This window comes from Ornithorhynchus anatinus, chromosome 1 (assembly GCF_004115215.2).
Source record: "Ornithorhynchus anatinus isolate Pmale09 chromosome 1, mOrnAna1.pri.v4, whole genome shotgun sequence".
Taxonomy (NCBI): domain Eukaryota; kingdom Metazoa; phylum Chordata; class Mammalia; order Monotremata; family Ornithorhynchidae; genus Ornithorhynchus; species Ornithorhynchus anatinus.
The window spans coordinates 73,859,417-73,874,641 of NC_041728.1; the positions used below are offsets into that span (position 1 = coordinate 73,859,417).

The 15,225-nt window shown below is 40.4% G+C and overlaps 2 protein-coding genes across 2 annotated transcripts in view; both read right to left on the minus strand.

Moving 5' to 3' along the window:
* Window positions 1–10,728, minus strand: part of LOC114811097 (dystonin-like) — a 32,753-nt gene extending 22,025 nt beyond the window's left edge. The window contains 3 exon segments of the mRNA XM_029062290.1: window positions 4,694–4,744; window positions 9,708–9,914; window positions 10,717–10,728. Coding sequence (XP_028918123.1) covers window positions 4,694–4,744; window positions 9,708–9,914; window positions 10,717–10,728 — 270 coding nt within the window.
* A 191-nt stretch (window positions 10,729–10,919) lies between these two features.
* Window positions 10,920–15,225, minus strand: part of LOC100073893 (dystonin) — a 416,997-nt gene continuing 412,691 nt past the window's right edge. The window contains exons 65-68 of the mRNA XM_029062300.2: window positions 13,104–13,263; window positions 12,520–12,846; window positions 12,022–12,106; window positions 10,920–11,185 (exon numbers count right to left, since the gene is read on the minus strand). Of these exons, the coding sequence (XP_028918133.1) occupies window positions 10,920–11,185; window positions 12,022–12,106; window positions 12,520–12,846; window positions 13,104–13,263 (838 nt within the window). The remainder of the gene's footprint in view (window positions 11,186–12,021; window positions 12,107–12,519; window positions 12,847–13,103; window positions 13,264–15,225) is intronic.

The window sequence follows — 15,225 nt, forward strand, 5'->3', positions numbered from 1 at the left end:
CAACCTGATTACCTTGGATCTACCCCAACTCTTAGAACAGTGCTTGGCACATAGTAAGTGCTTAAAAAATACCACAATTTTTGGAGAAGCAGCATGTCATAGTGGACAGAGCATGGGTCTGGAAGTCGGAAAGGCATGGGTTCTAATCCTGGCTCTGCCACTTATTGGCTGTGTGACCTTGGGCAAGTCACTTCATTTCTCCGTGCCTCAGTTACCTCATCTGTAAAATGGGGATTGAGATTGTGAGCCCCATGTGAGACAGGGCCTGTGTCCAATACAATTTGTTTGTATCCACTCCAGCACTTAGAAAAGTACCTGGCACATAGTAAGCACTTAATACCATTATTATTAGAAAGGGATGCTGTCTCGGGAGGCTCACAATCTACTACTTGCATTTTGAGTCCATCCCCTTTGTCAGAATGCAAGCTTCATAAAGGAAGGTATTGTCTTCTACAGCTAATACTTTCCCAAATGCTCAGTACAGTGTTCTGCACACATTAAGCAGTTGATAAATACTCTTAATTGATTGAAAAATACCAGACATCAAGATGTCTGTTACCCCAAAAGTATCAGAGAGAAAAAAGCCTACCTGAAAATCAGACTGGTATAAAACTGGATATATGGCAATCCTGCTTCACTCCCACACAGTGTAGCTATGCCACTATGACAAGGTATACACAGAGCACCAATGTGGAGCTTCTGAGACACACCTTGAGGTAGGCAAAAAATCAGAGAGCTTAGGCTGCCATTACTGCTGGTCCAAGACTCTGCTGCCCAACTTCTCAACTTCAAAGTCCTTTGCATCCCTTTTCCCATCCCTTGTTCCCTCCTCTACCTCTACTTCCTCCCCACCACACAGGAGAGGCAGTGACCTCTAGCACATCTACTGTGGGCAGGGCCCAGAACCCCAGCAGCCCCCAGGGCTCCTCAGTTCTAGCATGCCCTGAGGGTTCCTAAACTCCACGTGGGTAACCCAGCTATGTAAACTAGGGGAGTAATCAGAGGAGGTTCAATATTTGGAGCTGTTTGTTTTATGGCATTTGTTAAGCACTGACTGCATATCAAACACTGTTCTAAGCGCTGAGGTAGGTACAAGTTAATTAGGTCAGAGAAAGTCCCTGTTCCACAAGGGGGCTCACAGTCTAAACTGGAGGGAGAACAGGTATTTAATTCCCAATTTACAGTTGAGGAAACAGAGGCACGGAGAAGTTAAGTGACTTGTCTAAGGTCACATAGCAAGAAATGGGAAGAGCCGGGACTAGATCTCAGGTCCTCCGACCTCTAGGCCCATGCTCTTCCTACTAGTCCATGTTGCTTCTCACTTTCCTCCTTTTTCTCAACTTCTGAGTTCTGAATATTTTAATATGTCTAGTACTCTGATTTCTTTATGGTAGTTAAGCGCTGTACCTCAATCTCATCTTTTTTGACTGCATTTGTAAAGTGCTTACTATGTCCCAGACACTGCAATATGCACTGGGGTAGATACAGTTAATTGGGTTGGACACAGCACTTAGTACAGTGCCTGGCACATAGTATGTGCTTAACAAATACCATTATTATTAGTAATGCAGAAGCTCTAAATGTTCATGATTGTTTATTAGCATTCTTTGGCTTGCTACACTAACTGAGCTGCGGGAAATGATATAACCAAACACCAGGAAACCTTATAAACAACAAGAATGCAAGAAAACTGATGTCTGATTTTCCACATTATTTTCCACCTTAAAAGTCTGTAAATTCCAACATTTTATAATAATAATAAAAACTGTGTTTCCTCAGAAATTTTAATTTAAAGACACAGTAAAACAACACTACAATCCACCTGGTAAATGGAAGTCAATTTCCTAGAATTGAGCACCATGGTATATTGCTCCCAAGAAATGAGTAGCCCATTTGAGGAAAAGCTTAGCAAGGAACATGAGATAAGGAGGCAAAAATGAAAATGTAATCAAGCACTGTAAAATCAAATATAACAACACAATGCATTGACCTTTCAGTCACAAATGGACTGAGGTGAATTTCACTGTCAATACTGATTTTTTCTTATGCTACAGATAACAGTGTGTATGTGTGTGTGTCTCTCCATTTTAATTAAGTTAAATCTCAGTTCTAAAAGTGTGGAACAATGAAGGCCACAGGGAAGATCTGTTATAGTGAATAAATGATTCACATGAAAAGAAGGTATTTAAGAATGTATGACTCACTTTTCTGACTTAAAAAAGCTTTTGTTTTCCTGACGAACGACAGAATGAGTCATTTTTGAATATGGGCAAACATACCCACATGATTTATTAACTTTTAGTCCAAACTAATTAAAAATTCAAACAGGGTGACTAGAAAATACTTCCAGCAATCAATTGATGATATTTCCTTTTCTATGTGGAGTACTATACTAAGCACTTGATAGTATACAATAACATTTGGTAGACACGATCTAGATTTAGACTTTAAGTTCGTTATGGGCAGGGAACATGTCTGCTAATTCTACTGTACTATCCCAAGTGCTTAGTACAGTGTCCTGCACATAATAAGCACTCAATAAATACCGATGATTGATCGATGATCTCTGCATGCAAAGAGCTTTCAATCTAGTTGGAGAAAGAAACACTAAAATGAATTACAGGCTATAGTTAACAAACTAAATTTAATTATTATTTTAATATTTACTTTATTATTTTAAAATTATTTTAAAGAAATTTAAAGCCCATTAACAAACTGCAAAAATTAAACAGGGCACATTTATTCTGAGATTTGGCTGTAATTCAATCAGCTATTGACTGATTTAAAGCTTGAGGCATCTTGACAAGTCCAGATTTATATGGGTAGGGGGTTTCTTAAAACTGTACTGCCTTTAAGCACAAAATTTCTTCTGACAGTTTTTAGAAGCCAAGTTCTGAGTGTTAGATACTTCATAAAAAGAAACTGTAGTTTCAATATTGCAATTAGGAATTTGTTTCTTTCATAAACACCATATCATCTATTCAAATTTCCCAAATTAACATTTCCTCCCAAGCTTCTTTAATCACTTTAGCAGTCATTCCCACCAAGACTTCTTAAATCAATCTATTTCGGTGGACTGGTAGATCTGCCTTCCAGGGCTACCAGGTACATATGCTCTCCTCCCTACTCAGGACATCCTTTTTACTCCCTTTCCTCTGTCAGAGATGCTTTTCCCTTCCTTTTGATTAGGATTTCCTTCTCTTTTGTTTTGCCATTCATATCCTAATTCCTTTCCTCTTTCCCAGGGAGTAGGAACATCCCTCTACTTTACTCCCTGCCGGAGAAACCTCTTGCCCCAACCAAGATACATCCAAATTCCATAGCGCTCTCTGCCTCTAGTGTTTCAAGCCTGCTTTATTTTACTCCAACTTCAGTTCCAAATAGTTGTTTCCCCAGAGATATGATGAGCTGTTTATTTTCATTTTGCAATAACTACTAGTCTGAAAACACTAATCAGTCTTGGTTATTTTGGGTTTTGTAAATAAATGAAGGATCAGACCATATGAGAAATGAGGAGTGACAGAAGTTTCTGCATCTGTTGAGAAGCACATATGCAGCTACCACGAACAATGGCACAATTATAAGAAGGTTGGGATGATAAACAACGCTGAGGTTTACACCAACAACTCTGGTGGTCTGCAGCATGGCTATAAATTTGTCCATATTTTAGGCAAAGGTCCCCTATCCCCTAGTCCCCCGACATCAATTTCCATTTAAAGAAGTAGAATTGGAATTTTATAGGAATTTCAAATACCAACCAAGTATACAACTTCAAATTGGAAGGTGCTGTGGCCCCAGAGACAAAGGGAAGTTGTAGAGTTTTTCTGAGACTAGTTTTTTTCTTGTAGCCACGCTAATACCATTTTTAGGGCAACAATATTTTCCACTCAGTTATGGGCAGGAAACGTTTCTTCTAATTCTGTTATATTTCATTTTTCCAAGGTCTTAGTACAGTACATAGTAAGTGCTCAATAAATACCACTGACTGACTGATTAACCAAGTACTACCCGAATTAATTTCCATTCAGAAACTACTACTCTGATGAACATCTGATATAACACTGTCCATGTAATAACCATCTTCAGAACATCTTTCCCATGCATAAAATCTGGATTATCATGCAACTACTTGGCCTTTGGATGGGTTGGACTAGTGGAGGTAGTGGGGAGATGACCAGGGTAGATGCTTAGGAAAACGCCACCCCTTGGTTACTCTGGGTCTCCCTCTCTGACCAGTTCAAACGTTGGGTAGAAGAGTTAACACCTAACCTCTTGATGTCTTGCAGGTTTCAAGTCTTCAAGCTGTCATCCCCCAGATAGAGAAAGTGTGTGTGTGTGTGTGTGTGTGTGTGTGTGTGTGCGTGCGCATGTAAAATAATTTGTAATAATATTAATGGTAAAACCAAACAATACTCCTCCAGCAAAGGACAGCCTCCTTAGCCTCAGGCGCTCCAGTAGAAGAATGCTTTCAGCTGCAGTTGTGTACACTCAGGGACTGACAGTGTAATGGTAGAAGTAATAAATGAAGGTGTCTTTTCTCTCCAGTTAGCCACTTCCCCCATAATCTGTCTCCTCTTTCAGCTTTCTCTCCTTCCTCTCTGTTTAGCTTCTTTCTCCCCCTTCTGTCTGCTTTTTCCCTCCTCGCTCCATTTTTGCCTCTCCCTGTCTCTTTCTCCTGGATCGATTCCATCACCCCTAAGGTGGCCAGAAATCTCTTCACCTTTTTTATAAAGTATCTTTCTTCCTAAAAGCGGAAACAAAGCAAAAGAAATAAACAGACTTATCCAGTGTCAAATTAATAATGGGAAAGTCAGAATTAAAATCCAGGACTAAAAGTTCTTCTTACATACACTGATTTTTGAATGAAATAACATCCCTGTTATAATAATAGATGATGATGGTACTTATTAAATGCTTATTATGTGCCAAGCATTGTTCTAAGCACTGGGGTAGATACAAGGTAATCAGGTTGTCCCACGTGGGGCTCACAGTCTAAATACCCATTTTACAGATAAGGTAACTGAGGCACAGAGAAGTTAAGTGACTTGTCCAAAGTCACACAGCTGATAAACAGTGGAGCCGGAATTAGAACCCACAACTTCTGATTGCCAAGCCCATGCTCTTTCCACTAAGCCACACTGCTTCTCTAATTTAATCTATTTTTGACTCCCTAAAAAGCAACAAAGGATCAATACAATGCTGAACTGCAATACTAATTCCAAGCAGCATGTCCTAGTGGATAGAGCATGAGTCTGGGAGTCAGAAGGACCTGGGTTCTAATCCCTGCTCCACCATTTGTCTGCTGTCAAGTCACTTAACTTCTCTGTGCCTCAGTAACCTCATCTGTAAAATGGGATTAAGATTGTGAGTCCCATGTGGGACAGGGATTGTGTCCAATCTGTTTAGCTCACATCTACCCCCAGCGCTTAGAACAATGCTGACACATAGTAAGCACTTAGCATATACTATTATTATTATTATCAAAGGATTAATTTATTATTAATAATGATCATTATGGTACTTATTAAGTGCTTATTACAGTATGCTGCACACAGCAAGTACTCAATAAATATCACTGATTGCTTGATGAACTGAGATTCGGAGCCCAAATTCCCCTCACAAGAATGGGAAAATATCAGAAATCATAGTGTATATTATCAGCTTTCCTGAGCCATAAGCAGGAATATTGCGGTGGGGAGAAGTAACATATTTTTTGAATACATGCTCAAAGGAAATCTTTTTAAAGTCAATACTGGAAAAGTAATCCAGCTACTACTATGGCAAGGCTTTTCTTCCTCGATTTCTGCTACGTCTGCTTAGGCAAACTGGATTCTGATGGAAGAGCCTTTGGAAAACAACAATAATAATGATACTAATAATTACAATCATATTTGTTAAGCTCTTATTAAGTGCCAAGGACTGTACTAAGTGCTAAGGCAGGTACAGGATTATCAGGTTCAAATACAGTCTCGGCCCCACACTGGGCTCACAGTTTAAGTAAAGGGAGAGCAGGCATTTAATCCCATTTTACAATGAGGAGACTGCGGCACAGAGACATTAAGCAACCGGTCCAACGTCACACTGCAGGCACGTAGTAGAGCTGGCCCATGCTCTTCCCACTGGACTATACTGCTTCCCAAAAAATCCACCAAACTTGAATGTTAACATAGGCATAGTTCATACACGTTGCCAAAGGTCTTTTCTGTTGAGTCCACTGCACTATCAGTCTAATGCTCACACAGAATGTTTATAATAGAGTCTGATGACATAATGTAAATAGTCACACAGAATCCTATAAAAGCTAATCAAAACATTTATAAACTGCTTATATTTCTAGGATCCTGCTAGCTTGATCCCTCTCTTTCCCAAGGTAAAGGCATCCCGAGGAAGCAGCTAGCCCGTTACAAGGTCCCTTGGGTGCAGGGAGAAAGGTGAAACAAGTAAAATTCAGCCTTCTATCTCTGTCCCTCTTGCTCCCATCCTTACTCCCTCACTGTCAATAATAATAATAATTGTATTACTTGTTAAGCACTTATTATGTGCCAGGTACTGTACTAAGTGCTGGGGTAGAAATAAGGTAATTGGGTTGGACACAGTTCCTGTCCCACATTGGGCTAACAGTCTTAATGCCCATTTTACAGATGAGGTAACTGAGACATGAAGAAGTGAAGTGACTTGTCCAAATTCACACAGCAGTTATATGGCAGAACTGGGATTAGAACCCAGGTCCTATCCATTCGGCCCGATGTTGTAGAGTGGCCTAACCTTACTAGAACCCTGCCTCTCCAGGAAACTAGCATTACAGGACACTCTTTCTTCATGGGGTCAGGGGGAGAAAAGGAGAAAAAGAGAAGCAAGAGGGAGGTGGGGGTTTACATGTACAGACTTGCCTGCCCTCTCCCCATGACCCTCAAGGCAGCAGCATTCCGGAGTCCCAGTCACCAGAATAGGTGGGCCTCCCTAGGACAAGGACTCGATCAAGCGCTCTGATCGGCTAATCTTGGCCTAGCCTTGCTATGGGGCTCTGATCCTGAATGTGTTACTGCTAATGGGTGACTTTTAGACAGGGTAAAGAGAGTATTATAATCTCCATTTCAGGTGTGTCAAACCTGTGGCCCACTGTGAAGATTTATGTAGTCAAAAGGACAGTAATCACACAGCAGGTAAGTGAGAGAAGAAAGATCTAATGGAGGCCACTTCTCCTACTCCCTTCTGCTCTGCTCATACTTGCTCCTTCAGTTATTCTCCCTCCCTTCCCCACAGCACACATGTATATATCTGTAATTTACTTATTTTTTTATATTAATATCTGCCTCCCCCTCTAGACTGTGACCTTATTGTGGTCAGGAAATGTAAACTCCCAGGCTCTCAGTACAATGCTCTGCATACAGTAAGTGCTCAATAAATACAACTGAATTGTATTGAGGCCCCACTCTTCCACTCTTGCTGGGAGACCAATTCCTGGCTCCTGCTCAGGGCTGCAACTACCATTACTCTCCCAACCTCCAGGAGCTGCTGTGAATGGAAGCCCTTCCTCAGCCCACCCCAGTGCCACGAAGCAAAAATGGCAGCAGCAGCAGCCCCTCATTATGCTGGAGAGTTTGCAATGTGCAGAGGAAGACTCTGCTCCATTGCTCTTCTGCTGGTGCTGCCATCCCTCAAGGAAAGGAAAATCCTGAGAGCATAGCTGGAAGAGAATATAAAGGAGAGAGAGGGATGGGGTGGGGGAGAGAGGGACCGGTGAGTGTGTGTGTGTATACGAGAGAGAGAATTTGTGTATGTAGGTGGGGGGAAGGTAACCGAGGCACAGACAAGTAAAGTGATTTGTCCAAGGTCACACAGCAGACAGGTGGCAAAGCCAGGATTAGCACCCCGGTCCTTCTGACATCCAGGTCGTTGCTCTATCCACTAAGCCACACTCATTCTTTAGGAAAGTTTCCTGGTCTGGAACAATTTCCACCTCCAAGGAGTTTTTCCCTCATTTTCCCTCCGGCCCACTAACATCAGAACTCTCTGAGAGCAGGGAGAGAACCAACACCCAAGGCCCATGACCGACTCAGGGCAACCTCGAAAGGACCGGACTGTCTCTTGTTAGGACGGACAGGTGAGCCTGAGCCCCAAACACTTTGGGACCAAGAATGCCCCGATGTACCGATGGGGCTACTAGTGGCTCATCCAGTGTCCCCTGCACTCTTTCTCTGCCCTGTAGTGATTTTCCCTGGGAGGCGAAGAATGCAGCATGTTGCAAAGTCCAGGCAGAACCCAGAGAAGCAGCGTGGCGCAGTGGAAAGAGCACGGGCTTTGGAGTCAGGGCTCATGAGTTTGAATCCCAGCTCTGCCACTTGTCAGCTGTGTGACTGTGGGCAAGTCACTTAACTTCTCTGTGCCTCAGTTCCCTCATCTGTAAAATGGGGATTAAGACTGTGAGCCCCATGTGGGACAACCTGATTCCCCTGTGTTTATCCCAGCTCTTAGAACAGTGCTCTGCACATAGTAAGCGCTTAACAAATACCAACATTATGAGACTGGAGCCTAAGACCAATAGCAGGGCTGGGCTATCTTCTAGATAACAGAACACCATCCCACACCTGCTAAGAAGGAAATACATAGTTGTCTAAGTGTTCAGTACAGAGCTTTACAAACAGTAAGCACTCAACGAATGAATGAATGCTTCTCATTCTGGAGATCTTTAACTCTACCGTGCTTCTCGCCTTTCCAACATTTTTAGAGAAGCAGCATGTCTTAGTGGAAAGAGCCCGGGCTTGGGAGTCAGAGGTTGAGGGTTCTAATCCCGGCTATGCCACTTGTCAGCTGTATGACTTTGGGCAAGTCGCTTAACTTCTCAGTGCCTCATTTACCTCATCTGTAAAATGGGGATTAAGACTGTGAGCCCCAAGTGGGCCAACCTGATAACCTTGTATCTATCCCCGCACTTAGAACAGTGCTCGGCACATAGTAAGTGCTTAACAATACCTTTTTTTTTTTTTACCCCTGTATCTTGGCCCCATGGGAGGCCCTCCCACCTTATGTCTGTCAAAAAGAATAATAAATTGTTGTCTTTATCCATTCCATTTCCTTTTTTTCCATTTAATGATAATGTGTATGGCTTCTTTATTTTACCAAGACTTTATTGGTAGTTCACAGCTTTTAAAAAGTGTGGCCCATGTACAGATTTGTACCCACATCTGTGGCCCATGGAATGAGAATAATATGCCTTCTCTAGAGTCATCAGAAAGGTCATCACCTTCAGTGGCTTGGGGAAATCTTGGCTAAAGGATCTAGAATCAACAGCTTATTATTTGTTTACCTAGGTTGGAATCGCTGGAAGTATTTTTTGCAGGCTAAGTGTGACTTTTACTCAAACTAGTGTTTTCTGATAAGGACAATGAAGATGAAGCTCACGAATGCATAAGCAAACTGGGCAGTATATAAAGGAAAACAGCATTTGATTTGGAAAGCAGGGTTGATCTTTGCAGCATCTGTGTCTAAAATTATAAATCCTTTCAACAGTGAGACAGATGGCTTTAACAATGTACAGATTAACTTTGCTCTGGCACTCAGATGTCAGAGCAGCCCAGGGAAATTCTTTAGAAACCACTCTTTTGAGGTTGAAGCATAACAAATGAAACATTATTAACTTGAATCTTTGTTCAGGTGAGGGTGGCAGGGGACCCTTTTGATTTCATGAAGGACAAACAGTTTCCTACCTGCTGCGATCTCAGTATGGCAGCATCAATCTCCTCCACCTTCTGAGTGAGCGTGTCACTCACTAATCTGTAGCGCTCATTGTCCTCTGTCACCATTTTATCCAGGCCCTCCCTTGCCCTCCAGGGCACCAGCTCCAACAGGGCACTGCTGACTTCATTGAGGGTGTCTAATAAGCCTTTGTTGTTCTTAGCTTCTTTTTTCAGTTCCTGTAAAGAGAATTTAAGTAAACACACAAATGTATGGACTAAACAAACACAGCTTGCACATGTTTTCATTCACTCTACTTAAAGAGGCTGAAGAGTTGAGCAGTCACACAAAGAGATCCAGTGGCACACTTCATTGTAACTCAGTTACATTAGCTTGGTTATTAAAAACTGTTTGACAGAAAAGCAAGTGATTTCTGAAGGAAAGTTGCTAAAGAGAACTTAAATGTATTCCTTCAGTCAACATGGAAACCTTTCATTCTTTGAAATTCAATATGGCTATCATTTTTCAATCTGGGAAACACAAAGAAGAAAAGGAGCATGTAATTCTTTGCATTCAGGGAGCCATTTTTTAAGTAACCAGATCACTGAAAAGTGAAGTGAAGAAGAAAACAGGCCAAATTTTAGTGTCTTCTTAAGGGGAGTGTTACTGACTGAAAATTCCAATCAAATCATTATATGGTCAGGGAAATGCATGTTAAGGCAGGAAAGAACCTCCCTATAATTAAACATGTTTCAGGCCCTGAAAAGTGAACCAATACCTCTGAGAAGTATTTAATTATGGCATTTCTGCTCGATTTCATACAAATATTTGTAGTGACCAGTTATGTTATTCATTTATTTAGCAAACAAAAATTTTGTTAGCAGACAACTGACACTTTGCCTCAAATCTGGGCTATTTTCAAAGACTTTTCAGAGGAAAGGATCATAAACTGTTTTAACCATTGTGAGTTTCTGAAGATATTACACATCACAGTGAAGTGGAACAACATGTAACTTTCCTTCAGTTATGCTATTAATAAACCCCAATCCCCATCTTATAAGAACACCATATGACTCCGCAGGGAGATTGTGATGCTTTCTAATCTCAGGGCCTCTAAATTTAGACAGCTGATCTGGTGCCAATTTATGTTTATTTTGCTATCATTCAGCATATTAGTAAAATTAGATAATCATTATTTCATTTATAAATAAAAAACTCTCTACAAAACAGAATAGATGGAGAAATTATGACTGGGAACCAGAACATACTTTTTGTCTTTCTTGGGCTCGGCTTAATTCTTCTCCCTTGGGAAGCTGGGCTTCATATGAAAGTAATTCCACCTCCATTTTGTCAAGCCACGTGCAAAGGCTTTCATGGGTCGACTGCAGTTGCCCTGCAAGTTGCAGTGCTTGGTCTAAAGTCTTGGCTACATCAGAACTCAATTTAGTAATGTCTTTGTATCTCACTTTAATGTCTTCAAGTTTGTCTTGAATTATTACAACTTCATCACCTAAAATGTCAAAGGGCATTTATTTGCATATGAAGAGCAATGGTAAAAAAGCAAAAAAGAAGCCTAAGAGACTCTGTGAGTTGTATTGTGCAGAAGTGTGTTTTTTCTGAAAGGCTTACATCTCTTTCAGAATATAAACCTACTCTAAATTCCCCAGATGGGTAAGCTTTGATATTAGTCAGAAAAGCCTCGGTAAAAGCAGAAAACAGAGCTTACTGAGGTCTGAGAACAACAGTATGAACAATAGTAAACATTTCTGCACCAAACAATCGTCAATCATAGTGCATATGTCACTCAACATATAGGTACAAAGACCTCACTTTTAAATGACAAAGGTGCTATTCCTGCAAAAGTGTGTTTTACTTTAACATAACTGCCGATGGTATAGGGAGCTTATTTTTCCAAATGGTGTTTGGGTGTGTGTGTCTTAAAGAGTATAAGTAGAGAAAGCAGGGGAAATTCTAAATTACTTTGTTAATTACTTTCTAAATATCTTCAGAGTAGACATGGTGCATGCTACTGGCATGAAATTAATCTCACAAAATGCAGTGTCTTAAACTTTAATTGGAAAAAGGACTCTCTCCTTTAAAAATAGTAAAACATAGTATCATTCAATCCCAAACTACAATGACTAGCCCTTATGCCACGAATCTCAGACTGTGAAGGCAATCTGACATCAAAGACTCTCTTCTTGCATGTTTTTCAAAACAGTCACTAGAGGTTCATTTTAGGGGCAGTAATATTATGGAACTTAGCTTTTCTTTTTTTCCTCACTTGCTTGCTAAAGCCAGCAAAAAGACAGCAAAATTTAACAGTAGTTCTTTGAAAGTTCTCACCTGTTGTTTGTTTAAGGAGCTCTAAACCATTCAGTATTGCTTGATCAACATTTTGTTTCCTGAGCATAATGTCCTCCTTCAGGATCTAAGCAAGGAATTACAATTTTACTGGAGAAAGAACTAAAATGAGTTTTAATTTTCAAAGAAGTTGTAAAACCAATTGCACTCATTGTAGAAAAAGTATTTTGGCAGATTAAGCCCCGCTAATATTGTTGGCATCCTATAAATGCCAAAATGCTTACTCTCCTCAGTGTCGATGCCCCCACAAAATCTCTTAGCGTCCCCCACCATAATCAAGTATATTAGTCATTATTTTTGCACCTTTTATTTAATTCACTGTTTAGACTCTGTGATGAATGCCAAATAGATACCCTGGTGAATAGATGCATGAGCACAGGACTGAATTTGAAATACGTTAACACAGAATGAGAATGAAGAAACAGCATCGAGGGAAATACTTAAAAATAAACAAATAAAATAAAAATGAAATAAAAATACCAGAAGCTCAGTTTGTTGATGTTTAAGCCCTTCAGTGGTGTAATCCTGGACTGACAGCTTACTCAGTTTGTCATGCACTTCATTGAGCCAGTTTATCAGTTCAACTTCATCTTCACCAAATATCTGAGCATTAGAGTGGGCATGCTGGAGGAGCTCAGACCGGCTGGTACTTTTGTCTTGAAGCTCAATGTACCGTGCTTGGGTAGCATCTAGTTTTTCCTGTACCATTTCTTTATCCTCCCTGGAGCTCAGAACTTTTAGAGATTGGCCAATACTAACAGCCTGATGTAAATTTTTATTGCGATTGATGATGTCATCTTCTAGGGCCTAAATGAATTTTTTTAAAATGAAATAAAATGAAGAAAACAAAATAATGAACAAATGAAAATGAAAACCATAAATGGAACCAAAGAAAAGCAGAAATGAGGAAAATTAAAACAAAAAACCACAATGCTGGTGGTTGTGCATAAAACAGTATCACAAAATGGATACCCACACTAGAATAATTTTCAACCATTACCTCGTTCATGAAATCAAAGAGAAAGCAGAATCACTAAAGCTCTAAGATGTGGTTTGTTCCTTACTTTGTGCTGAGCAATCTGCTCTTGCAGCTTGGGCGTTTGGGTTCCTATTGGTTCAGAGTTTGCCAACTTCTTTTCTGTAATGGTGAGCCACTCTACCAGTGGTTCCAGGGTTTCATGAAATTGCTGTGCTACCACGGAGATAGCTTCCAATTGGCGATTCCTACAAACATGCCAAGATAAAAGTCATTGGGTGATGAAGTATGTGTGAAATGTTCCATAAAAACCTTCAGTCAGGCTTCTCCACTACCATCTAAATATTTGGGGAGAAATTTGCTAGCAGAAAAAATAGTAACCTATCTATCATGTTTAAAGTACAACTTTAAATCCACTCCACCCCTCCAAAAAGAGGAAGTAGTCAATAACCAGCTGAAATTATCATTATTGTTATTATTGTACTTAAGTACTTACTATTTGCCAAGCACTCTTCTAAGCACTGTGGTTGACTGATACAAAGTAATCAGGTTGAACACAGTCCCTGTCCCAGATGGGGCTCACAGTCTTAATCCCCATTTTACAGATGAGAGAACTGAAGCACAGAGAAGTTAAGAGTCTTGCCCAAGATCACAAAGCAGACAAGCAGCAGAGCAGGGTTTAGAACCCACATCCTCTGACTTCCAAGCCTGTACTCTTGCCACTAGGCTATGCTGCTTCTGCTTCACCACAAGCATTTAGTTAATATTATATTTTCATTATATTCTTCATTTAGTTAAGGCAACTAATGCTAATGGATTGAAAAATCTAATAAAATTCCACTGTTTTTCCCAAGGATCAGTAATGGAAGAATATACATTTCCATAGTTTACTATGTGATAATTGTTTTTACCAATTTCTCTGCTTTAAGATCACAGAAAGGAAAACAGTATTCACTCAGTATTTGTCAGTGTAGTTTGTGGTTTAAAAATATGACTTTGGACATGGAGAATAGTAGCTTACACTCTCATAAGCTAGTGATTTTACTGGTTTCTATTCTCTAGAGTCTAAAGAAATACATCATGCTGATTCACTTTCTCATCATCTCTGAATATTTCAGCCCAGGCCAATTGCTCATCCTGTGTAATTTCTCTCAAAATCCTTAGGGTATTACATAGGATGAAAAGCTAGTCTTCTGTGAGACCCAAAGACACTGGAACAATTATGACAAATTGACAAGAAATACTGTGTGAGCAGATAGTAAAAACCTAATTAAATCTGTTTGCAATTGCAAATACACTATCCACATCATGTTTCAGTTGAAACAGTCCTCAGTTAGCAATAATAACCTCTGGCACTATTAGGTGTCAGTTTGGCCTTGAATCTAAATCACTGGATGGAAGGGGTGCAGAAACCTTAATCTGACTTCTTCCTCGACATCTGGGTTTTTTTTATGAATACTTAAGCAAGTCATTTAACCTTTTCCCACTCCATTTTGCTGAATGTAATAAGGAGAGAGGGCTTCTTGACCCCAGAAAGCATTAATACTGTCTTTCTATTTAGGACATATAATATTTGTTTAACTCAAAGTTGGCAATGAGCAAAATAGACCTTATCAATTAATTGTTCTCAATTGGTCCTCTCTCCATTAACCATTCATTCTACAGATTGGGTGATCCACAGCTCTGGTATCCCTATCAGCATGTAAATAGGTCTTACAGACTGCAACAAGGTATATGTGTGTTTAGGGCATTGAAGATATATGGGCTGACATCTATTTCTCATTACCCACACTTTGGGGCACTGTGGACAGCACTACCATCCTTCCCGTCTCACAGGCCCACAACCTTGGTATCATCCTTTAATCTGCTCTCTCATTCACCCCACACATCCAATCTATCACCAACATCTGCCGGTCTCACCTTCACAATATCACCAAGATCTGCCCTTTCCTCTCCATCCAAACTGCTATCATGCTGGTACAAGTTCTGATAATATCCCGACTGGGTTACTGTGTAGGTCTCCTCTCGAATCTCCCTTCCTCCTTTTTCTCCCCACTCCAGTCTATTCTTCATTCTGCTGCCCTGATCATCTTCCTACAGAAACACTCTGTGCATGTCACTCCCCTCCTCAAAAACCTCCAGTGGTTGCCTATCAACCTTCACACGAAAATAAAACTCCTCACTCTTGGCTTCAAAGCTCTCCAAAACCT